This window comes from Aotus nancymaae, unplaced genomic scaffold (genome assembly GCF_030222135.1).
Source record: "Aotus nancymaae isolate 86718 unplaced genomic scaffold, 86718_ANA_hifiasm-v0.15.2.pri h1tg000057l, whole genome shotgun sequence".
In the NCBI taxonomy this organism is placed as follows: Eukaryota; Metazoa; Chordata; class Mammalia; order Primates; family Aotidae; genus Aotus; species Aotus nancymaae.
The window spans coordinates 68,420,718-68,446,217 of record NW_026988471.1 but is presented as its reverse complement, the minus strand read 5'-3'; the positions used below and the strand labels follow the sequence as shown (position 1 = coordinate 68,446,217).

At 40.7% G+C, this 25,500-nt stretch overlaps 1 protein-coding gene across 12 annotated transcripts in view; it reads left to right on the top strand.

Moving 5' to 3' along the window:
- The window catches only part of AAK1 (AP2 associated kinase 1), a 176,117-nt gene that overhangs the window by 73,453 nt on the left and 77,164 nt on the right, over positions 1–25,500 (top strand). For all 12 annotated transcript variants that reach the window (XM_064364198.1, XM_064364199.1, XM_064364200.1 and 9 more), the window contains 3 exons: positions 12,308–12,426; positions 22,316–22,424; positions 23,906–24,048. In XM_064364198.1, the coding sequence (XP_064220268.1) occupies positions 12,308–12,426; positions 22,316–22,424; positions 23,906–24,048 (371 nt within the window). The remainder of the gene's footprint in view (positions 1–12,307; positions 12,427–22,315; positions 22,425–23,905; positions 24,049–25,500) is intronic.

Below are 25,500 nucleotides of genomic sequence, written 5' to 3'. Positions count from 1 at the left end.
TATGAAGTTCTAAAGTAGGCTAAACTAATAATACATGAAAACAATCAGAACAGTGGTTGCCTGTGGGAGGATTTGGGTGGGATTGTCTGGAAAGGGGCCTGAGGGACTTTCTGTGAGATGGAAAGGTTATATATTTTGGTGGGGGTGTGGTTTACATGAGTGTATTCATCTACCAAAACTCATCTAATAGCATACTGAAGATTCATACATTTCATTGAAAATAAATTTTATTTGCCCTCATTCCCAAAAAGAACTAAAGATATGTGTGCTGAAGTATTTAGGGTGGAGTGCACTGAGGTTTGCAACTAACTTGGAAATGCATCAAAAATGAGATGAGTAGATGTTTGGATAGATGGATGGTAAATAGTTGATAAAAGAAGTATAGCAAAATGTTAACACTTGTAGACTCTACAAGTGGTGAGTGTATGGATGTTTGCAGTATGATTTTTTCAACCTTACTGTATGTTTGAAATTGTTCATAATAAAATGGGGAAACATAAAGGCTCTTATATTCTGCTGCATTAAGGAGTCTGGACTTTTCTCTGGCTTGAGGGAACTAATGAATGCTTTTAAGAAGAGTTATTCCATAGTTTTAGAAAGAGAGCAGAGGCACAGAAACTTATGACTCTATTTTAGTTTTTCAGTAAGAAAAGAGGAAGGCCTGAGCTAAAGAAAGGGCATCAGAGGTGGAGTAGAAGGGATGGATTCTGGGTTTAGGGATAGAATTCTTGAGACTCAGTAAAATCAACTTGGCAATGGTGGGAGTTGGGGTGGGGAGGATATTGTGAGCTGGTGCACAGGCCTGATTGAAGGACCCACGACCTAGGGACTGGCGGATGACACTGGTATGGTCAGATAGCCTGAATGTCAGAAGAAAGGCTTTAACACAAAATTAAGTCAGAATGCTCTGGAACTAATGGTTGGGAGCTGAGAAAATGTCAGTGTGCTTTCTAGCATGAGAGCCCATCTTTCAGAACATAAGAGGGTCAGGGCAGAATAGGATGACCTGGAAAAAGTCATTGTGTCTGGAGACCAGTTCTAATGAAACCTAAAGAGTTGAAAACAAGCCTGAGCAATGTAGCAAGATCCTGTCTCTACAAAAAATTAGAGTTAGTTGAGTGTAGTGGCATGCACCTATAGTCTCAGCCACTTGGGAGGCTGAGCTGGGAGGATCATTTGAGTCCGGGAGTTCAAGGCTTCAGTGAGCCATGATTGCACCACTGTGCTCCAGCCTGGGCAACAGAGTGAGACCCTGTCTGAAAGAAAAAAAAAAAGTTGAAAACATTTATGTACCTTTGATGCCAGTGCGTATTCTATAGCCTAGCTACTAAACTCACGTCACTACACCAGAAAGTGCTGTTTCTGGATCAGGATTCACAGCTACTTAACTCAATGTTTCTACAAAAGCAGTAAATGTGGAAAACTGTGTAAGCTTTGCAGCATGAAGTTAAACTGGAATGTTCTCGAATTAACATTTGGGAACTGAGAGAATATCAGCCAGAACTTCAGCTTTGCTGAGTCTCCCATTCTCTTTTGGAGAATGTAGTGCATTAACATATGGTGTCCTGGTTGAAATGATGAGAGCCACAGCTTGAAGGTCTGAGGCACGGGTGAGGACTGACATATCTGAGCACTGATGCTGCCCCTTCCAGCTGACCTCAGCTGCTCTGTTTGCTCATCACTTACTAGGAGATTGTGACCCCGGTGGCTTAGAGGGATGGGCACAATTTGTGCCCAAGAGGCTGTCCACTTCTTTAGGCAAGGGATGCTTCAGGATCCAGCATGGGGGTGTTTCATTTCTTTTCCCTCTCAGCTGAAGAGCACTTTGATTTCCAGCACAAGTATTATTTTTGAAAGAAGCGATAGTGTGTAGGACAAGTGTTTGTTATTGTGACAGCACGGAGATTTCTGTGAAGCTCCCCTTAAAGTTCCACCTTGAGCACTTGCCCTGGGCGAAGGGTTCAGTCAGTTCTGTCTCACACTGCTCAGTTGTGCCAGGCCGAGCAGGCAGGGTTTTTCCACCTTTTCACCAAGAGGATGTTCTCTTAACATATGTCCCTTCTAGCCCATACTGGACTCTAACCTTCTGAAGGTCTGGGACTGTGTAATGTTTTTTGTTGTTGCTCTTGTTGTAGTTTTGTTGGTTTAAAAAAAATTTTTTTGTTGGTGTCCTTTATGGTACTAGGCAAACACGTTGTGTAACAAACACTGCTATGGAGCAGCCACTGTGCTGGGCAACAGAGATGCCACAGTGAATCAGTCATCGTCCCTGCCCTTTTACAATTTATAGTGTACAGGGAAAGAAAGCATGCAACCAGGAATCACCTTTAAGTATTTGATGACATTCACGGTATGTTCTGGAGGGAAAGTAGAGGGTGCTGTGTATACCAAAAAACTTAACCTAGTCATATGGGTATGAGGGCTAGAGACCATCAGGAAAGGCTTAGCCAAGGAAGTACCGTTTAGCCTGAAATCTCAAGGATGATTAGTAGGAGTGGCTCAGGCCAAGAATGGGGTAAAAGGGCCAAAGGGAGAAGCATGTGCAAAGATCCTTAGGCAGGTTGGAGCGTAAGCAATGCTGAAGAAGAAAGAAGGCTCTTGTGGCTGGAACAGAGTGAGCACTGGAAGGCGGAGGTGTATGAGCTAGGTTGGAGAGAGACCACATCACACTGGGCCTTGCAAGCCTTTGTCAGTATTTGGAGTTTTATTCTAAGAGGGGTGAGAAGCCATTGCGAAGTTTCAAATGGGTGAACGATATTCAGTTTCTGGTGTCTTTCACCATATCTCTCTACATTTGCCAGATAGCTAACTCAGTGGCAGCAGTACAGCAAAGGTGGGGCCAGGTAGCTTGTGGAAAGACCCTCTCTTGGTCAACCTTAGCTGATAGGCTAGGCCCAGTGTGCTGTGGTTATAGGTGCAGTAATCAACAAGTCTCTGCTGTGTGTGAACCAATTTGATTTCTTAAACTCTTCCCTTTTGTTCCAGGCAAGTCTTTTTCCTGGAAAATTTTTTTGAGGGGAGGAGGGAGACTCTTGCTAAACCCCGAAAAAGAACCTCCTGAGCTGGAGATGCCCCCCAATCAATCATTACAGTCCTGTGGCTGTAATGGAAGAACCAATGGCCAGGCCAGCTTGCCATGTTCAGCCTAGGCTGGCTGTGGCTTTGATTGGTTTCTGTTGATGTTTCTGTACCACTTCCACCACCACCATTTGCCAGTCTCTGATTTTGTGCCCACATCTTGAGTGGGGAGAGAGGGAGTCGAAAACCTCAAGTCATACCCCATCTGGGTGTTCTCTCTGCCCAGGGAAAGGACTGCTTTCACATGTTCCCCAGAAGGAGCTGGCACATGGTGATTTTTAATTTGAGGCAAGTGAGGAGCAACTGACATTAAAAAAAAAAACCCCAAGCCCCCAACACTGAAATCAGTGTTGGCACATGCTTTGCATTGACCTTTTCTCCTGGAAAAAGCTTCGCTGCACTCCTTGCCATCTGTTCTAGGGTTTTGAAAAGTTTTGTTCCTTCTGAAGCTTTTGGCAAAGTTGTCTTCAATGTGAGTAAGTTGTTGATGGGTGTTGATCAGCCTCTTGGGGGTTATTTCTTGTGGTAGCTCACAGATACTATGGATAGAACACTGAAGTTCTCACTGTGGAGAGGACACTCTTCCACCTGATCAGCTAGTGACAAGCAGAGCTGTGGGCAGCCCCTCTTGCCTTCTTCTGTGCTATTTCTCTTCTCCCTTCCCTAGGAGTGGAGGTGTTCTTGCCTGATCTGCCGCTGCAGGGAGGGGACTGTAGCTTGCAAGGGGACACCAGGAGTTGGCACTTCTGCAATCTAGCCCTGGTCCTGCCACTAGGTGGCAGTACTAAGGAGGATTCTTAGGCTTTATTCTGTGCCTTAGTTTCCCAGTTGGTCAAGTGGGCATTGTAGTACATGACCTGCTGACTTCACAGTTTCTTGTAAAGATGGAAGCAGCACTGTCTGGTTCAGTCCTACCTTAGAAATATGTTTTCATTAAACTGTACAAGGTTTAAGAGATTTTTAAAAGTTTGTTGCCTGGTATTAAAATCAGGAGCTCTCACTTAAAAATCCAGGTATTTTTGGAAATCAAAAGACTTAACAACTCTTAGCCCATGTTCCTCTGTGACAGCAATTGGCTGGCATTCAGGAGTGGCTGCTCCATGAGCAGGAGCATGAACTGTCTCATGGCCACTGGCCCCACTCCTCCCTGTGATCTTCCTGACAGTGAGTCTGTGTCATCACACGCCCTCCATACGTTTTGTTAAAGTTGGACTGTTTCTCTCCTTTATGTGATCTCCCTGGCCTCTTTAGGCATTTGGGTTTGTGCTCTTGATCTCAAGAAGATATTCCAGATTTAGAATTTTATGATAAGTAATACACAAATACAAAGTGTTTTTGCAAGTAGGTGAGGGTGGAAGGGAAAGGCGGGAACCTTCTGTATGCCAGATGCTTTGCTTATCATTTGATTGTCCCCAAAGCTTTGAGGTAGGAGTTGGGGTGGGGAGGGTATTATGAGCTGGTACACAGTCCTGATTGATGGACCACAACTTAGGGGCTGGGAGATTACAGTGATATGGTCAGATAGCCTGAATATCAGAAGAGAGGCTTTACCATGAAGTGAAAGCCCTTGACAGGTGAGAGGACAGCCTCAGGGAGATTGTGGCTTGCCTGAGCTAGGATTCAAACCTAACTTGTTGGGCTCTAAATAAATACTACATGTCTCAAGGTAAAGCAGGGCATAGCGCCCTCCCCAGAAGCTGCCTGTACGCATCTACATCTTTGGTAGGCATTTAAGTGAGGGCTATTTGCATGACTTGTAGTGGTGTAGTCCTTTTGTCTCTATAAAATACTTATACATAGAGCTGTAGAATATTTTGGGGGTACTTTTTTCTCTCCTTTGTAGCAAAATTACTCCTTTTTTTCCAAGACTTTTTTCCAAAATTATTATTACACAGATAAAAGTAGAGCTACTTTGAAGCTGAGAAGGAAGCTGTGTGCAGAGCCCTACCCTTGTAAGGGAGGGGGGTCAGTCTATCCTCATGTAGCCACTGAAGTACCTTCTGTAATCCTAGGCCTTGGAGGAACCCAGTTTAGACAACACTAATTTAGTCTTAATTTCTGCTCATGAGGAAATGAAGGCCAAAGAGATCCAGCAACTTGTTCAGTGTTCATTTACATCTCATGGGTGAAACCCATTTTAACTGAGTTACCTGTCTGATTCCTTAGAAAAGCTTCAGAAGACTTTTATTTTATGTCTGTTTTCTCTTCCTCAGGTAATTAAAAAAGAAGCTGCGTTAAGTAAGCAACATCTGTTGAGTTTCACCTTATTTTAAAAGAGAAACAGAGTTTGTAGGGTAGTAAATTGGAAAATGAAGAGCAGAAAATGGGCCTGGTTGCTGTTTTTCTCCATTTGGTATCCTCTAGCTCTTTCGGCTTGTGTCATCTTTCCAACTCAGACAACTGGACTCCATTCCCAAAGGTGTATATAGGACTTACATTAGGACGTGCAGTTTCCTTTTACCTGCAAGAAATAAGCAGTTGGCGATTTCAGTGCCTAGAATCTCGGCCCGATTTTAAAACAGCCAGCAAAACCTCTTTGGCAGCAAACCCAGAAACCCTGTCTCAGCACCATGATGGGCTTCTTTGTCTCATATTCCTGGTCTAATCATTCTCATTGTCTGCCCAGCTGTTTCCCATCACTTCTCAAATAATCTGTTTGGTGTTTTTCTCCTCTTTCTGCTCACCTTCCCTTCCCCCCTCACTTTTCCTTGCAAAGTGGAAGTCGCTGGTGTCCTCATTCATTCAGAACAACCCTCAAGCATGATTCAGTATTTGAATACAGAGCCAGGAGATATACTACTTGCTGTTTCTTCCAAAGCCCCATTGCTGAATTGAATATTATGGTGAGGCCCCCGAGGAGAGTTTTAAAATATTTGTCTTTATTTATTTTTCTAGAGATGGAGGGTCTCACTCTGTTGCTCAGGCTGGAGTATAGTGGTGCCATCATAGTTCACTGCAGCCTCAACCTCCTGGGGTCAAGCAATCCTCCTGCTTCAGCTTTCCAAGTAGTTAGGACTACCACTGCACCTGGCTAATTTGTCTTTGTTTTGTTTTTGTTTTTGTTTTTGAGACAGAGTCTTGCTTTGTCACCCAGGCTAGAGTACAGTGGCACAATCTTGGCTCACTGCAGCCTCCACCTCTGGGGTTCAAGCAATTCTGTCTCAGCCTCCTGAGTAGCTTGGACTACATGTGCATGTTGCCACGCTTGGCTAATTTTTTTTTTTTTTTTTTTTTTTTTTTTTTTGAGACAGAGTTTCGCTCTCGTTACCCAGGCTGTAGTGTAATGGCGCGATCTCGGCTCACCGCAACCTCCGCCTCCTGGGTTCAAGCAATTCTCCTGCCTTAGTGTCCCGAGGAGCTGGGACTACAGGCATGCGCCACCACGCCCAGCTAATTTTTTGTATTTTTAGTAGAGATGGGGTTTCACCATGTTGGCCAGGATGGTCTTGATCTCCTGACCCTGTGATCCACCCTCAGACTCCCAAAGCGCTGGGATTACAGGTGTGAGCCACTGTGCCCATCCTGTCTTTGTTTTTTAAAAGTTTGAAGACCATGATCTCATGTTGATATCACAACTAAAAGAGATATTAGAATTTATGTAATACCCTCCTCTGTGTGTTACAAATTCTCATTCACTGTCTTCTCCCAGCAGAGAACTAGGCACTTCTGTCATCTTTGCTTATTTAATAGTAAGCAACATCTGTTGAGTTTCACCTTATTTTAAAAGAGAAACAAAGAATTTGCAGGGAAGAAAACTGGAAAATGAAGAGCAGAAAATGGACCTGGTTGCTGTTTTTCTCCAGGTTATTTTAGTAATCTCATTGGTGACTACATAATCCCATGCTTATTAAAACCTTTTATCAGGAAATTGATGGGAAGCAGCTAATCCTAGGAGTTCAAATGTTGAAGGATCTATAGGGAAGTGCAAATTAAAACCACGACAAGATGTCACTACACACCCACTAGAACAGCTAAAATAAAAAATACAATACCAAGTGTTGGCAAGGATGTGGAACAACCAGAACTCCCATATGTGGCTGTTGGGAGTATAAAATAGCACAACCACTGTGGAGAACTGCTTGGCAGTTTCTTATATATAAAGGGAAATAGTCACTTGCCATATGACCCAACAATTCCATTCCTGGGTGTATACCTAAGACAGATAATTATCTATGTCCATAAAAAAGACTTCTGTATGAATGTTTAATTCGTAATAGCCAAAAGCTAGAAGCAATCCACATGTCCTTCAACAGGTGAATGAATAAACTAGTTGTGGAATATGTGTACAATAGAATACTAGTCGACCAAAAAAACAAAAACTACTGATACATGTGACAGTGAGGATGAATCTCAGAAATGTTACACTGCATGAAAGAAGCCAGACCAAAGGAGCATCTACTTTATTCTAGAGCAAGCAAAACTATAAGTATGGAAAGCAGATCCAAAGTTATTTAATACATGGGTGGTGAGGGAGGGAAGCGGAGATTGTTGACAAAGAGACCTGAAGAACTGTCGCAGTGATGAATTGGCTGTGGTGATGGGTATGAGTATATACAGTTGCAAAAACTCATCTAACTGTACACTTAAAATGGGTGTGTTGTATTATATGTAAAGTTGATATAAAAATACAGATTTTTAAAGATGAGGAATCTTACCTGAACCTCACCACCAACTAGCTCTATGCTAGTTGTGTCCTTCTTGGGAAAGGAACTTAATCTTTCTGATGATAGGTTGCTTGCCTACCTCATTCAGTCATTGAGCGAATACAAATGAAATTATTTATTTTGAAATGGCTTTAGAATAAGTCGTGTACACATGCTGGGTGGGAGGAGTATTGCATACACTCGTCTTCAGGGAAGAAAGACGAGAACTGTGGTAGTGAATGTCTGAGCATATATATATATATATATATGTTGGAATTCATTTGCAAATAATCTTTTAACTTTGTGGAACATGAGTTGTGTCACTTCCCCTCCTTGGCCTTGAGTAAAATGAAGTTAAACTAGATTAGACATAGAAAACTGGAGGCTCGGAGATTATCTAAAGCTTTTCAGGTGTGTTTTCTTTAGCTTCTACACTATGGTGACCTGAACAGCATTAATTTAAAAGGTGACTTGTTGCCAGTGTTTAAATACGGAAATTTCACATTCAATTTTGGGTTTCTGGCTCATCTTTAGAAATCAGCAGATCTGACAACCAGGTCCATATTCCCACATGGCAACAATGATCTGGAGTTGCATGGTGGCCATCCCATTACATGAGCCATCACATTAGTTTCCCATATTCTCTACCTCTATCTGTATGTTTTCTGTCTGTGTAGAAAAGTGGAAAGTTAGTTCATTATTTAATGCTTACTCTATGTTAGACACTATTTTATGGCATGACAATCCAGAGACAAACCAGACAAAACCTCTAAACTCATGGTGAGCTATAAATAGCCGTCCACATCTCCATCAACAATTAGGGAGAGAAAGTTAGACCAAAAATGCTATGTATTCTAGGGAAAATGGGAGAAAGCATGTTTTCTTGTGGACAAAAAAAAAATTCCTGCATATTTAATAGGCAGAGCATGTCTGTGTCAAAATTATCCTGCCTCCTTCACTTGCTTGCTTCACATAATAGATCATATCCTTTTTATGATTCAATGGATTCATGGATGAGATTATCTGAGTGTTTCAAAAAATGCCAGTAGGCGGAGAGACTGACACAGGTTACTGAATGTTAGATTTTCTTACCTCTGTCCAAACCATTAGATTTTCCCATTTAACCAAGATCTTGTGATACAACTCAGGCTGAAATAAACATCTCTGTTGACAGCCTTCTCTGTTGACAGCCTCCTTCCATAATAGCCTAAACCCTCTTAAGCTCTGGCTGAGAATCTCATCACCCTGATCCATGTGACAGACGGGGCTGTGCACAAGAAGTATCTTGAATGGCACTATCTCCCCTCTTCTAACCTAATAGTTTACATTTCCATTTGGTCTACTACATAGTGATAGTGACCAACATCTTTAGACTGACGAATGCTGTTAGGCGTGGATTTTGATCTCATGATCTAAACGCTTCTCTTCTGCAGATAAGCCCTTTTATAGGCATAGATGCTTGACAATATGGCTTCATCTGTGTTAAGCAAAGTGATTCATTGTTTTGCTTTTAGATTTATCATGTCATAGGCTTTGAGAATCTGGGCTGGCTCTTGTCAGCCATTGTGCTTACTGGATTGCGTCGTAGGCGACTGACCCATTTCTTAAGTCCTGGCTGAAAAGGTCATCTTGCTACCTACAAAGAAAACTACACTGCTCCCATCTGGTGGTAGTTATCTCAAATTGCAGCAGCTAAAAGAATTGCCTTGTCCTTCAGTGGTGTCAGGCATTACTGAGCTGTAGGAAATATGTATTCCCACCTTTTGTTTCACAACACTGTCTGCTGTTTACTTATTATCTAAAGGGTATCACATGGTTTTTCTAGGAGTGTGAACCACTCCAGCTTCTGCTCATAACTAGCCGTAGGACTCCTAAGTCTCACTTGGTTTTTCCACAGATAAAGCAAAACACTTGGACTTAATGCTCTCTAGGAGTACTACTCTTACGAAGTCTGTAATTCTGTGATTTTTTTAAAAATTCAAAATGTCAATGAAATGAATCCCATTTAGAGTATTTACAAAACAATTATGAACATACATGAAATTTTGTAATTTACACTATCATTTTCTTCAATTCTAATTAATTATAAGATAACATCATGGATTTAATAACTTTGGTGGGGGTGGAGAATAAAAAGATAAATACCACTGCATTACATGCACGTTTATTACAAGACATTCTGAAACCCTAAAAAGCAAAATGTAAAAAATATACATTTTAGAATTGAGTGTGTGTGTGTGTGTGTGTGTGTGTGTGTTTAAAAAACTTCTGAGTGTCAATGCTACTTTTGAAAATGGAAAATGTTATTGAGGTACAAAGATTAGAGAGATGACAGTTAAAGATTGCATGGTAAATTTTAGTGTTTATTTGAATACTGAGGAACACTGTAAAAGGAAATATACAAACATGCAGTCTCTGGTATCATTATCACAGTCCACATTTGGAACTGAAGCCCATTAAATTTTTTTTTTTACAAAATTATGTGTGTATTTTATGAAAACATGCAGTAGTGTTTTGTCATTAAGGCTCGTTAGGGTTGCAAGGAACAAAAACCTACTCAAGCTAACTTGAAAAGAATAACTATGTAAAGATACAGTAGGAAATGCCATGGACTTCAACAGACAGGTACTGGAGTGCCGCTGAGCCTTTGGGGAATTAAAAGGGCATAACCAGGACCCAAGTCTTTATTTCTCAGAGGCCAGAGATCTCTATAATGGCTGTTTATTGATCTGTGTCAATTTTGCATGTGGCTTCTAGCCCAGTACTACATCATAACCTCAACTCAAATTCCCATACTGAAGACTTCCCTCTGTGTTCAACTCTATACAATTTACAATTAGTGACCACCTCTGTGCAAGAATAGCATAGTGATTATTATTATTTATTATTATTATTATTATTATTATTATTATTTTGCTGCACAGGGTCAGTGGACAGGATATTAAAGCTAAATGATGACAATATATAAGGCAGGCAGATCCACCGAGTCTCCAGTGTAACTGCTCCTTATTCCAAAGCCTTCAACTTTGACAGCTTTGCCTCACCTTTTCTATCTAACTCCTCTCACCAATGGCATTGAAGACCTCATACAGTGCTTTGGGAGTAAGGTTGAGGTTAGGGTTCTAAGAATTTGGGGAATGCCATGGTATAACAAATTTAGAGTATGTGAGAATGCCTATAGAGTTATATAAATTTCCTTTTTCTTTTTTTTTTTTTTGAGACAGGGTCTCTTTCACCCAGGCTGGAGTACAGTGGCGCAGTCACAGCTCCCTGCAACCTCCACCTCCCAGGCTTAAGCCATCCTCCCACCTCAACTTCCCAAGTAGCTGGGACCACAGGTGCACGCCACCATGCCTAGCTAATTTTTGTATTTTTTGTAGAGACAGGGTTTCACCATGTTGCCAAGGCTGGTCTTGAACTCCTGAGCTCAAGCAATCTGCCTGCCTCAGCCTCCCAAAGTTCTGGGATTACAGGCATAAGCCACCATACCTGGCTTATAAATTTCTGTTAATGAATTGTGAACTGTCTTTTAGAGAAAAGTTAGTGTGAACATTGAAAAGTCTCCCCAATAATTGTGTCATACTTGCTTAGTGTCTGCTACGTGGAATAGCCCTTTCTTACCCATACCATGTGTCTTTTCAATAGCCCAGGAGGTAGAGAGGGCAGGAGGAATCTTTAAGTCTGATTTTAGATTTGAATTGAGTAATAGGATGAGAAGAAAAGAAGAGGAGATTCTTTAAATTAATTGACAACTATTTATAATAGCAATTAGTGAAATAATTTCCTGGCCTCTCTGCCATGAGGGAAAGTGTGTGGCACTTACGTTTTTAAAAATGTTTTTGGTTTGAATCAGATCTCTTTGAGCACCTGTATTCTTCAGCTGGTAATTGTTTTAAAGGGAAAAATAACACAAAATCTCACAGAATTGTGGTAAGAATTAAACAAGAACATCAAAGTACCTAAGACAAGGCCAGGTACTGTGGCTCATGCTTGTAATCCCAGCACTGTGGTAGGCCGAGGTGGGAGCCCAAGAGTTCAAAACCAGCCTGGGCAACACAGCAAAACCACTTCTCTACAAAAACGTACAAAAATTATCCAGGAGTGGTGGTGTAAACCTGTAGCCCCAGCTACTTGGGAGGCCAAGGTGGGAGGATTGATTGAGCCCAGGAGGTCAAGGCTGCAGTGAGCTGTGATCATGCCGCTTCATGCCAGTTTGGGCCACAGAGGGAGACCCTGTCTAAAAAAAAAGAAAATGTACCTAGGACAGTAGTTGTAATGTAATTGGGGGTTTTCTCCCCTCCATTTATCTCTTTATTTATAGGTTATTTGGAAAATAATTACTATTCTTTTGTTATCCTGAGATAGGTGTTTGAGAACAGTTTCTCTGACTCTTGCCACCCACTCCCACAAGTAATATCTCTGAGTTCTGAGAATCTAAGAATGTGTTCTACAGGCTAGCCCTAAAGGCTGGCTGGCAGTGGAATCAGTACCATCAGCAGTGACAGTGGCAACCTGCAGCCTTCACAGTCACCTGACTGACGTTTTGAACATTGACTCAAAAGAGCTTGTGTGTGTTTCTCTCACAGGTGGATTTGCTATTGTATTTCTGGTGAGGACAAGCAATGGGATGAAATGTGCCTTGAAACGCATGTTTGTCAACAATGAGCATGATCTCCAGGTGTGCAAGAGAGAAATCCAGATAATGGTAAGGCTGCCCCTTGGACTTGGGACTGTTTAAAATGGGGGCGCAGAGACTGTACCTTCTCGTAAGAAAGCCAAGCAAGCCTTGTTCCCTTCCCTGAGATGGCAGAGAGGCCTCTGGACAAGATGGGACTGAACAGCCATGGGAGGTAGGACGCCACCCTTGCCTTGGTCACTCTCAGCTGGAGGGCAGAGAAGAAAGGAACATATTGAGAGAACTGACCAGTTTTTAGGTCAGAAATATCATTTGGGGCATTGGGAAAAGCTTACTTAACAGCATGGTTCCCAGAAATTAACTGTGGTATTTAATCCAGAAAGCCTAACTTTCCAACGAGCCTCCTCTTCTGGTCTTGTCTCTCTCTCAATACCAATCCCCAGTCTCAGTTCAACCCTCCTGAACTCTTGAACATTCCTGTGAACATATCCTTACACAACTTAATATTTTTACATGTAGTTTTTTCGACCTGGAATGCTTTCCCCCTTTTTTGGCCTGGAAACTTACACCAAAACCTAGAAACCTCATATATACTTTATGTATCTGTTTATAGAAGTCCAAGAACAGGCAAAATTATCTATAGAAATCAGAAAGTGGTTATTTAGAGGTGGGAAATTGGCTAGAAAGGGGTATACAGGGACTTTCTAGGCCATGGAAATGTTCTGTGTGTTGTTTTAGATAGTGGTTACACAGGGTATATACGTGTCAAAACTCAAACACCTTAAAATCTCTGCATTTTATTATGTTAATTAGACTTCAATTCTTAAAACATACTCATTTTTTCAAGATGCAGATTTATATGTTGAAAGAAAGAGACCCTATGTGTTAGCTATACATGCTGAAATATGTATGGAGGAAATAATATATTGTCCTTGGAACAATGAGTGGGTTTAGAAGATAAACAAGTTTTTAGAATAGCATCTTCCTTTTACCTTTGTTTGACATTATACATAGTAAGAAACTTTAAATATATAGTCTTTTATTCCTTTGTGCTTCCACAGTGCTTTTGTTTTATACCAATTATATTGGTTAACCTGTTATGTTGTAAGCAGCTCTGCTATCAGGAAGTAAGTTATTTAAAATTAGAAATTGTATGCTCCAACACACTGCTTGACAAGAAGTAAATGCTTAAGCTCTAGAAGAAATGCGCATTTGAATAATGGTAGTAGCAGATACATATGTTCACCTAGAGATGGTGATTCCTTTTATGTCCTGGATTTTAATGCTTTTTAAAGAGCAGAAAGAGATCCAAAAATGGTGAGGGTGGCATTGTAGGTATTCCACCAGGCTCCGCTTGCCCCTGTTCACCCTATGTAGAGCCAACTTTTCAGTGGCTGCTTAGAGTAACTAGTTAGGCTGCAGTTGGTCTACTGAAAGTACTCAGAATGTTAGAGAGCCTGGCACTACTCTACATTTTAGAAAGCCAAAACTATTTGGGAAGGAACTGTCGGCATTACACAACAAACCAACCAACTCCCAAGACTCACATATATATACACACAGTCAAGATCACGTGGGCCTGTCTGTAAGTCACCAATGCCTTCCACTCCCCTGCACAAAGCTCCAGATTCCTGTTCTTGCTGTATCTTCCTTCATACACGCAGTGAGTTTTCTGGGTGCTTCTCCTTATTTGTCTTCCTCCCACCTTGCCCCATGCTTGTTCAGCTCTCACACACTTTATTTCCTGTCTTTGCTTCTGCTGTTTCCTTTATCTGGAATGCCCTTCTTGCTCATTTTCTTGTGTTACAAAAGCAACAGAGCTTAGTGCGCTAGGCAGGCATTGTAGTGGAGGAACTAAGAAGCCCAGGCCCATGAGGAGCTCACAAATTAATGGACCTCATTAGGAGTTAAATCACACAGGTTCAAATTCTGTCCCAGACACGTATTAGCTGCGAGAGTTTTGTTTTTAGTTTATATTCTTTCAAAGCTTAAATATTCAAATAGGTGAACTAAGCTTGTTACAAAAAACATCAAACAGTTCCCTGAGGGGACCTCCTTTGCCATTACAAGGTCCCAGAGGCAAACACTTCTGGTGATTCTTTTGATGTATTTCTAAATAACATACTAATATTGCTAGTTCTTGATTTTTCTTCCGTTTTAGGCATTATCTCCTATGGGAAGTAAAGACGTAACTGTCACATATCCACTGCTTGTCTCTCTCCCCAAATACTTGCAGTATTCTCATCTTCCATTCTTCTGAAACGCCAGTCATGTTTGGCTATGTGCTGTTTATATGAATATTAGTTTTTGCATTATTATGTAAGAAAACTATTTCAACTGAGTCTCCTGGTGGACCATGATTCTTATGCCTTTCCTATATAACTTTGCTTTCACTAGAATTGATAATTGTCTTGTTTTCCCTCTCTTGGTCTGAGTTTTCTTTGTGCTTTTAAACAGTTTAATTCCCAATTTTCCTTAAGTCGTGTAAATCATTTTTTGAAATTTTTAGACGTATTTAATGATGTCTGTTTTATCATCTTCAAGATTTCTCCCTCGGTCTTCTGACTAAGGAATCTGGCTGGTTGTTCTCTAGGCCTAACTTACAGTTTAATCTTGGAATCTCCTGGGCATTTCCTCTGCTTCTCTTTTTTGTTAGTACCCCTAATTCATCTTTCGGCTAACTTCTTCATTTTGTTGGAGCTGATCCTCCAGTATCTTTTTTTTTCTCTTTTGAGATGGGGTCTCACTTAGTTACCCTGACTGGAGTGTAGTGGCACAAGTATAGCCCACTGCAGCCTCCATCTCCTGGTCTCGAGCAATTCTCCTGCCCAGATTTCCTGAGTAGCTGAGACTATAGGCACATGCCACCAGACCCAGCTAAGTAGAGATAAGGTCTCGCTATGTTGCCCAGGCGGGTCTCACACTCTTGAGCTCAAGTGATCCTCCCATCTCAGCCTCCCAAAGTGCTGGGATTACAGGCATGAGCCACTATGCCCAGCCTCAGTAGCTTTTTGATACATAATAGATACAGTTTTTAGAACTTTCAGGTCTAGAAGTATCTTTATGTTATGTTCATACATCATAGTTTAAGTAGAAAATTCCAAGTTGGAAATAATTTCATTTAGATTATTTAAAGCACTGCTCTACTATGTTTTAGCTTTCAGTGTTGCTCTTGGGAAATCCTAAGTTATTCTAATGCCTAGTCCTTTGAAAGTGGCCCATATTGTCTACCTAGAAATTTACAAATTTTCTCTTTGTTTCTAGTCTTCTGAAATTTCTTGATATACCTTGGTTTATGCATTTATTTATTATCTTAGGTGTTTGGTGGTCCCTTTTCATCTAGAAATTCATATCCTTGCATTCTGGGGAATTTTTTAGTTTCATTTTTCCCCTTTTTCTGAAATTCCTATAATTTGGATGTTGGTTCTGCTGAATTGATTTTCTAATTTTCTTGATTTCTCCCTTCTGTTTTTTATTTCTTTGTCGTTTTGCTCCACATTCCAGATTTCCTCAGCTCTATATTCCAATCATCCTGTTGAATTTTATTTCCCAGACTTTTAAATCTCTAAGATCTTTTTTGTTTTAGACACATTTAATGGTGCTTGTTTTATTTTTAATTTCGATGAAGTCCAGTTTATCAATTGATCTTTTTATGGACTGTGCTTTCGGTGTCAAACCTAAGAAATCTTTGCCTAGCCCTCAGTTCTGAAGATTTTTTTTTTAGGTTTATAATTTTACATTTAAACTTATGATCCATTTTTAGTGTGTGTGTGTGTGTGTGTTTGTTTTTGAGATGGAGTTTCCTTGCCCTGTCGCCCAGGCTGGAATGCAGTGGCGCAATCTCAGCTCACTGCGACTTCTGCCTCCTGGGTTCGATCCTCCTGAGTAGTTGGGATTACAGGCACATGCAACTATGCCTGGCTAATTTTTGTATTTTTAGTAGAGACAGGGTTTCACTACGTTGGTCAGGCTGGTCCTAAACTCCTGACCTCAAGTGATCTGCCTGCCTGAGCCTCCCAAAGTGCCGGGATTACAGGCTTGAGCCACTATGCCTGGCCTTTTTGACTTAATTTTTACATAAGATATGAGACTTAGGTTGCAGTTCATTTTTCCCTTATGGTTATCTGATTGCCCTTAGCACTATTTATTGAAAAAACTGTCTTACCTCCATTGAATATCTTTGTTAAAAATCAGTTGAACTTAATTGTGAGGGTCCATTTCCAGGCCTTTCTCTATTCTCTTCCATTAATCTATGTACCTGTCCTTCTACCAATACCACACAGCCTTGATTACTGTAGCTATATATGTTTTTAGAATGAACTGAATCCTCCCACTTCTTTTTTTTTTTTCTTACTGTTTTAAATCTGAAGTCCGATGTGATGTTTTTAAGCCCACCTTAAGTTTCAGACTTCTGTCGGATGGAAACTATAACCCCAGCCCTGCCTCTCTCAGTGATTGTAAGAATTGTGAAGGGAATTTGAAGATATAACATGCTGTCTAATATGCTGAGAGTTGTGTGTTAATACTCAAAGAACCGGATTCCTCTCTGTACTTTCAGTGGAGGAAGGATGGGCGTGTTGCATCCAAATACAAAGAGAACTGTTAGCGATTTCACTAAGTGGTTTCAGGTTTTATTTTGATAAATGCTGTCCACCATGTACTGGAGTCTGGTCTGAGTTCTTTGATCTAGCTGGGATGTGTGCTCTGATACAGTCAAAGGGATCTGCCTTTTGATAGACAGTTGGAAGGTGGGTTTTGGACTTCTGATCCCTTTGCCTGAAAGCAGGAGAAGATTAATTATCTTCAGACCTAAAGGGGTAAGAACAGTGATAGAAAATAGCTAAAGCTCCAGATGTGTCAAGGCTATTCCGTGTTCACATCTCCTGGCTCAGATGGATTACATCCTCATTGAGCTCGATAATGAGGACACTAAGCTGCCACCAGTGATGTTTGAGGATTTGCTTCGAACAGAAGAGATCAGATGATTCAAAGCAGACAAATGTTTTCTTATTCCACAAAGGGTAGAAGATAGATCCTGTACAGTAGGAAGCTCAGGATTATTCCGGGACAAGAATCTGGAACAGATTATTTTATTTTTTTCCTTCAACTTTTAAGTTCCAGGGTACATATGCAGGATGTGCAGGTTTGTTACGTAGGGAAATGTGTGCCATGGTGGTTTGCTGCACAGATCAAACCATCACCTAGATATTAAGCCCAGTATCCATTAGCTATTCTTCCTGATGCTCTCCCTCCTCCCACCACCTCCAGAGGCCCCACTGTGTGTCGTTCCCTGCTATGTGTCCATGTGTTCTCATCATTCAGCTCCTACTTATAAGTGATAACACAGATTATTTTCAAAGATGCTTTGATGATATTTTTTGTGTAAGAAAGTTTGGGAGTGTGTGTGTGTGTATGTCTACATAATGCATATTGTTTGAATTTGCCTGAAAAAAACATAGGAAGCATGAAAGAAAGAAACAGTAAAAGTGGTTCACTATAGGGGATGGGGATTGGAGTAGGAAAAAAATTGTCTAGTATTATGTACTATTTGAAAGTTACTATATTACATATTTTAAAAATGAATGATGGCCGGCGCAGTGGCTCACGCCTGTCATCTCAGCACTTTGGGAGGCCAAGATGGGTGAATCATTTAAGGTCAGGTGTTCGAGACTAGCCTGTCCAACATGGTCAAACCCTGTCTCTACTGAAAATACAAAAATTAGCTGGGCGTGGTGGTGTACACCTGTAATCCCAGCTACTCGGGAGGCTGAGGCAGGAGAATCACTTGAGCCCGGGAGGTGGGGGTTGCAGTGAGCCAAGATTGTGCCACCGTACTCCAGACTGGGTGACAGAGCAAGACTCTGTATTCAATAAATAAATAAATAAGTAAATAATTTAAAATTTAAAAAAATGAATGACATTTTAAACTGTTTTGTAGTCACTTGGATGAGTAAGCAGAGATCCAAAGAGCCTTCAGGTTCAATAAGAACAAACCATGTCATAACAACATCCTGTTCTCCTTTGAGAAGGTATCTGGATAGAGAGCTTAGTGGGGTGCAGTAGATCCAGTATATGTGGACTTTGGCCAGCCGTTTGGATAAGGACACTCACCAGACATCTGTCAGCAAAATAGAGAGTCTAGGCTGGATGCTAATACAGTTAGATGTATTTGCTACTGTTTACAAAGGTTTCTGATAAGTGGTTTGATATTAATCTGGAGGAAACTTTCAAAAAAGAAAGCATTGTGGCTTACCGTTAACTTTATGTTATTTTACATTTAACAAATAACTTGGTTAAAGAAATAGAAAATACATTGATCAATTATGTACCTTTGTAAAGCTGCAAGATGTAATAACTGCATTGAGTCATAGAATCAGGCTCTAAAATGGTTCTTACAAATTGAAGCAGTGGACTGATTCTAATGAAATGAAATAATAAGGTAAAATCATACACTTGAAATTTTATTCTAATCAATTTCACAAGCATAGTTTTCCCTGAAAAATCACATTTTGACTAATACTCATCATAATTCCAGTACTCTAAATAATAGTTGTAGGCAAGGACAGCAAAGCATCTTTCCCTCATCTTGCCTTTTTCTGAGTAAGCAGGTTGTAGCTGAGGTATTCCCTATGTGGTTCTATTCTGTACCTCTACATCCATTTTTGTATTGTAAGCCTGGGGCTGGTCTTTTAACCAAAATCAGGGGACAGCTTGGCACACTCTGGCCTGTTGCTGCTGAGAACAGGGCAGGAGCTACTGCCAGTGTACCTTAAATGTGAGTCAGTCTCAACTAGTGGTAAGATTTTCTGTTGGCCTTTTCTATATTTCACAGCCAATCAAACAGATCTTCTCCATCAGAGTTATAAACTAGTGGGGTTTTACTCTAAAATCTGAGATATTACTGTGTCATCAGGTAATTAAAGCCAAATGCCATTGTCTCTCTCCAAAGAGGGGGTCTTTTCTGCTTAGACATAGCTCAGGATCTCTGCAGAAGACAGAAGGAACAGCAATTTGGACTTGAACTGTTTAGCAAACATCTTGACAAACTGCAGGGTGCCATCGGCAGATGTTAATTATCCAGTTTTGATCCTTTAGTGCCTCTTTGCCTCCTATTGGCTTGTGTTACTCTATCTGTGTTACTTTAACAAAATACCTGAGACTTGGATAATTTATAAAGAACAGAAATTTATTTTCTTATTGTTCTAGAGGGTAAGAAGCCCAAGATCATCAGGGTGCTGACAGGTTCAGTGTCTGGTAAAGGCCTGTTCTCTGCTTTCAAGATGGTGCCATGAGTGCTGCTTTCTCTGGAGGGAATGTTTATCTTTACACGGTGGAAGGCAGAAGGACTAAAGAGCCTAGTTAGTTCCCTCCAGCCTTTTTATAAAATTGCTTATCCCATTCATGAGGGTTCTACCCTCATGATCTAATCACCTCCTAAAGGCCTCACCGCTTAATACTATTGCATATGGGATTTAAGATTTGTTTGTTTGTTTGTTTTTTGAGATGCAGTCTCACTTTGTCACCCAGGCTGAAGTGCAGTGGTATGGTTTTGACTCAGAGCAAGCTCCGCCTCCAGGTTCAAGTGTTTTCTGTTGCCTCAGCCTCCTCTGTAGCTGGGGCTACAGGCATGTGCCACCGCACCTGGCTGATTTTTGTATTTTTAGTAGAGATGTGGTTTCACTGTGTTGGCCAGGCTGGTCTCGAACTCTTGACCTCGATCTGCCTGCCTCGGCCTCCCAAAATGCTGGGATTACAGGTGTGAGCCACTGCACCTGACCTGGGATTTAAGTTTTAACAGGAATTTTGGAGGGGACACACACCTTCAAACCATAGCATGGTTCTACCAATATTTTTTTCTTTCTTCCAGTTGCTTTATTATTCTTAGGATGAAACCAACTCAGAGGCAACATTCCTGATTCTTTTTCAAATAGTTAAATATAGAGATGTGAGTCTTTCATTAATCTTTGTGACTATTTGGAGGATATGATTTGCTTTATTTTGGTTTCAAAGAACTTATTTCCAGTTCTTCCTACCTTCAGGAATGTGTAAATGGAAATGAGTTCTGGATGGGTTGATGATGAGATGGAAAAGGAGAGGGAAGGGTAGGCCACTAAAATGTGAGCCCCGCAATCACTCTCTTTGGGAAAAACTTGAATTCTAGAGACTGCATGTCAGCTTCATCATCTCCCTTCTCTTATCCAGAGCAGATGCTGTAAGTCTTTTGTCTCATCAAGCTTCTTTGTCATTCCTATACATTTAGGAAATGACCTTGTTCTCTACCGAAAATAAAACAACAGATCTGAAGTCACTTGAATTCTTTTTCTTCCGCCTTAAACCAACATGCACAGCCATCCTCGTCTCCTTCCTGCTTGCCAAGAAAAAAAAAAAAGTTATTCTAAGACCAGTCCCTTGAACAGTACTCTTAATCTCACCCTTCTATTTACAGGACTTTTTCTGTCAATTATCATCATCTTCTCCTGTATCTTAAAGCTCTCTTCTCTTGGCTCCTTCCTCTCTCTGGTGCTCAGTTTTCTCCCATCCTAAACACCCTTTCTCTTAGTGCTGCTGCTGTAGGCACAAATGTTCTGCAAGAGTAATCTGTAGACCCTGGCTCTACTTGCCCAACTCCCTTTCTTTGCAAATCCAATTTCATTCTCACCACCATCCCATCTGTTCTCTGAAACTACTCTCAAATAAGTCTCCAGTGACTTGCATCTGCTAATTCCAAAGCCTTTCTATTCTGTCTGCCCTTGTGTCGCATCTACCATTTCTGAGGCAATAGGTATTCACAATCCATTACTCAGAGGAAGGCTCTAATGAGTTTTAACTTTGATGCCCAGGGTTCAGGTGTGTTCACTTCACACCATGGTGGTTTCTCTTGTTTTGTTATAAAATTTGTTTTCAACTGTAAATGGCTGAATCTCTAATTAGAGTGGTGGTAGTTTCTGTTCTCACATTCCAAATTGCCAAGTTTGTATGGTGATTCTCATGAGGCCATGTTTTCTACTCCTTCCCCTGACCTTTTTGAAACAAAGCAAAACAATTTATTAAAACTAGTTAAAAAATAAAACCTTACCTTGCATTTGTGCAAAAATCATATCACCCAGTTTGCCTTCTTTTTCTTTCCTCAACTTAGTTCTTACTTTGGTTTTGAACGTCATCATTACAAAGACCTGCCTCTCTGGAGATGTTGAAAGGACTATACCAAAATGCAAGGCCACTTCCAGTGCCCAGATGGGTCCTGACACATAGGAAGTGCTCAACAGATGTTGGTTGGATGATTGAATTCATCCAAGCAGCCCTAAGAGATCACATGCAGTTTCAACTGAAGAGCCGGAAACTTGCCCATCTTATATCCCAGTTGGTTGGCTTGAAAGGCTTAATTATGAGCAAAATGCTTAGGTCTGGATGCTATTGTAGTCCCTTCAAGACTTTGTAAATAGCCGTGTGTGTGTGTGTGTGTGTGTGTGTGTGTGTGTGTATTTCCCAAAGGGAGAAAACAGTACGAACTACTTAAAAGTCAAGTTGAATTCATTTTGCCCCTACAACCAGGAAAAACATCAGTTTTATTTTTCTTAATTAGGAGTTCACACATTTAAGTAGTTCATATGTTCTCTCTATTCTTTACCCCCTGCAGTATTTCTGGAGAGGGGAGTCTTCGCTTCTAGTTTATGTGGAGCATTGATGCAGTAAGCAAGTAGACACTTTATGCATTTGACTCTAGAATTTAGGTTCTGGAGTGTGCTATGGTTTAGTAGGGTTATGGAGTTGCTGTTGAAGATCTCACTGTGAATTTCAGGGACCACTGGAAACCTGTTCTTGACCCTGCTCCTTAGTCTTCTCTCTCAACACTGTATCATCTCTGTATTTAAATTATCTGTGCTAATTGAACTGACTGGCTAATTCTGTACCATTGGTATCTGAAACTAACAATGTATTTCTCATCTCTTATTCACAGAGGGACCTGTCAGGGCACAAGAACATTGTGGGTTACATTGATTCTAGTATCAACAATGTGAGTAGCGGTGATGTATGGGAAGTGCTCATTCTGATGGATTTCTGTAGAGGTATGTATATGAACCATACCCTTAAGCTGTCATTTTTCCAGCATTTTGATTGTCAAGGTTGGGGGAGTTATTTCACTTAATGTGCACTGTACCGTATGGTATGTTCTGGTTTTACAGATGAGAAAACTATGGTTAAAAAGATACAGTCTGCTGTCAACTCTTGGTTATTCTTATAATGGCACAAACAATTGAAAGTGTAGATAACGTAAAACTCCATTTTCATTGGGTTTAGGAAGGTTTGGTATTTGTATATAAATGAGAATGTGTAAGAATGAGAATGAATATGTCCTTTGTGATGCTTTATAACAAATGATGAAGGCACATAATAAAGACCCAGCTCCAGATGGATGAAAGAAACAGTGCAGCTTCCCCAACTCCCTCACTTGTGTGTTCTCTTTCCCACTCATGCCATCATTCTTGTGTTATGGGGTAAAAGAATCCTTTTCGTCTAATGGAGGTGACCCTCATGTCCTTGCTCTAAAGCTATAATTCCTAGTAAGGTGAGACTATATTCACATGATGCAGCTGTTAACAGTGGAGTAAAGTCTTTGAAAGCTTAAAATTTCAAAAAACATTTATCTTGGCAAATTCAGACTGTAGCATGATTTTTTTCAGAGTTAAATTGCATTTTATATAACCATTGCTTGGAGGTTTGGCTTAGGTCCATGCCTTATTATTTGGTGCTGTGTTTTGTACTCACCCTTAGTTCCGTTAACATTTTCCCTATGCTTAAGATACTATCCATAAATTAAATATGTTGCTAATCGCAAAAATGTGATGTTAACCAGTAATTTCAGCCCTTACTGTATTAGCTGTTTACCTGATTTCTTAAAGTATTACCAAATTTTAACTTAACTATTTGTTTCCTCCTGCTCATTCCTTTTTTGGATATTAAAATGTTTAGAGATCAGGCAGTAGGAGCATCCAGGCATCTGGATAATTTTGTAAGTGAAGTCATCAATCTTTTGGTCCTGGAGATTAATTGTTGGTGTACCATTTCTGAAGGCCAAGCAGTAAGTAGTGAAGCCAGAGAGACTAAGCTGTTTCTGAAGTTCAGACTGTCAAACCATCTTCTTCCTGTTCCCTGGACCTATTGTGCCATCTGATTCTTACTAAAAGATATGGCAAGTTGAGGCTGTGGCCATGTCTCATATACAACGGTCACAGTATAACCAGGCAACTACAACAGGACCATATTGTCAGTTCTACTCATCTTGAAGACATAACGAGGGCAGCTCACATCTGGGGTGCTTTATAAAATAAAGAAACTGTTTTTGATGCATTGGAGGAGACACTGAATCGTAAGAAAACAAATCTTAAGCTCTGGGAGTCAAGACAGCTAGGTTTTAATCCTGGATCAGTCAGTGGTCAGCTCTATTACCTTAGTCCAGACCGCTTCTCTCTGGACAGCCGTTCATTCTCAGACTAACTGACAGGTCTGAATGTTTATACCTCTCCTTTGCCCTGTACGTACCCCTCAGGTGGCCAGGTGGTGAACCTGATGAACCAGCGCCTGCAAACAGGCTTTACGGAGAATGAAGTGCTCCAGATATTTTGTGATACCTGTGAAGCTGTTGCCCGCCTGCATCAATGCAAAACCCCTATTATCCACCGGGACCTGAAGGTACAGACCACACTCTTTCATTGAGTGCATTCTTACCGAGTATTTTCTGTCTGCCCCAGGGATGGAGGAGATACTGTGGGGATAGTAGAGAAATTTAAGGTATGGTCCCTGTTTCTATGCTTATCTTCCTCCTGAGGAGAGAAAATATAAAGGAAAAAGTACAGTGCAGGTATAAGTTTTATTACTTAAGGAGCCTCCAGAAATTCTTCATAATTATCAAATGCCTGAGCCTGTGTTTTTTTTGTTTTTCCTGATATATTCCCCCCACTTTTCCAGGATTGTGAAAAATAATACTTTTAATTTAAATACTTAGTAAACAATGATGCTTGGTTTTTAAAGTCTTATTTCATATTTTGCAAAATCCACTAATTGATTTTTTTAATTGCCCTAAGTGCCATCACCATGCACCATTCCTTTCACATTGTAGTCACTTGATAGTGTTTGTTGAATGGAATTGGCACCTTGTTAGGGTTCAACTTAGCATGTATTGAGCACCAATTGTATGCCACGTACTCTACTACATCTTATGTACAGTGTCTCCAGAGGGAGACATTCTCTGTTACATTTTATAGTTGAGGAAACTAAGGAGCAGAGAGGTTATGTGACTTGCCTAAGGTCATATAACTAGGAAGGACAGGGCCAGGATTTGAATCCAGCCCTTTAGATTCTAAATTATAATTTCTTTTCATTCTACCTGTGTTTCAGGAAGCATGCTTCATAGCTAATAACTGGAATCACCATGCCATCACCATGCACTGTGCATTTCATATTGTAGTCTTATTTCATATTTTGCAAAATCCACTAATTGATTTTTTTATTTGTCCTAATTGCCATCACCATCCACCATGCCTTTCATATTGTAGTCACTTGACAGTGTTTGTTGAATGCAATTGGCACCATGTTAGGGTCAGCCTCCCCAGCACGCTTGTTAAATGCAGGCTGCTAAGTTTCACACTGAATCTCTTGGGCTAAAATTTTGATAGTGATGTCAGGGAACCCCAAGAAGCCATAGCTTAATACGAACACCAGGTGGTTTTTGTATGCTCTAAAAGTTTAGACTAAAGCAGCATACTTGCATTTCTTTTATTTCTTAACTTTTTTAAAAAATTGAGACATAATTCACCTACTATAAAATTTAGTCCTTTAAAGTATATAATTCAGGCCAGGAGTGGTGGCTCACGCCTATAATCCCAGCACTTTGGGAGGCCAAGGCAGGCAGATCACCTGAGGTCAGGAGTTTGAGTCCAGCCTGGTCAACATGACGAAACCCCATCTCTACTAAAAATACAAAAATTAGCCGGGCGTGGTGGCATAGGCCTATAGTCCCAGCTACTCAGGAGGCTGAAGCACGAGAATCACTTGAACCTGGGAGGAAGACGTTGCAGTGAGTGAAGATAATGCCAGTGCACTCCAGCCTGAGCAACAGAGCGAGAATCTGCCTAAAAAAAAACA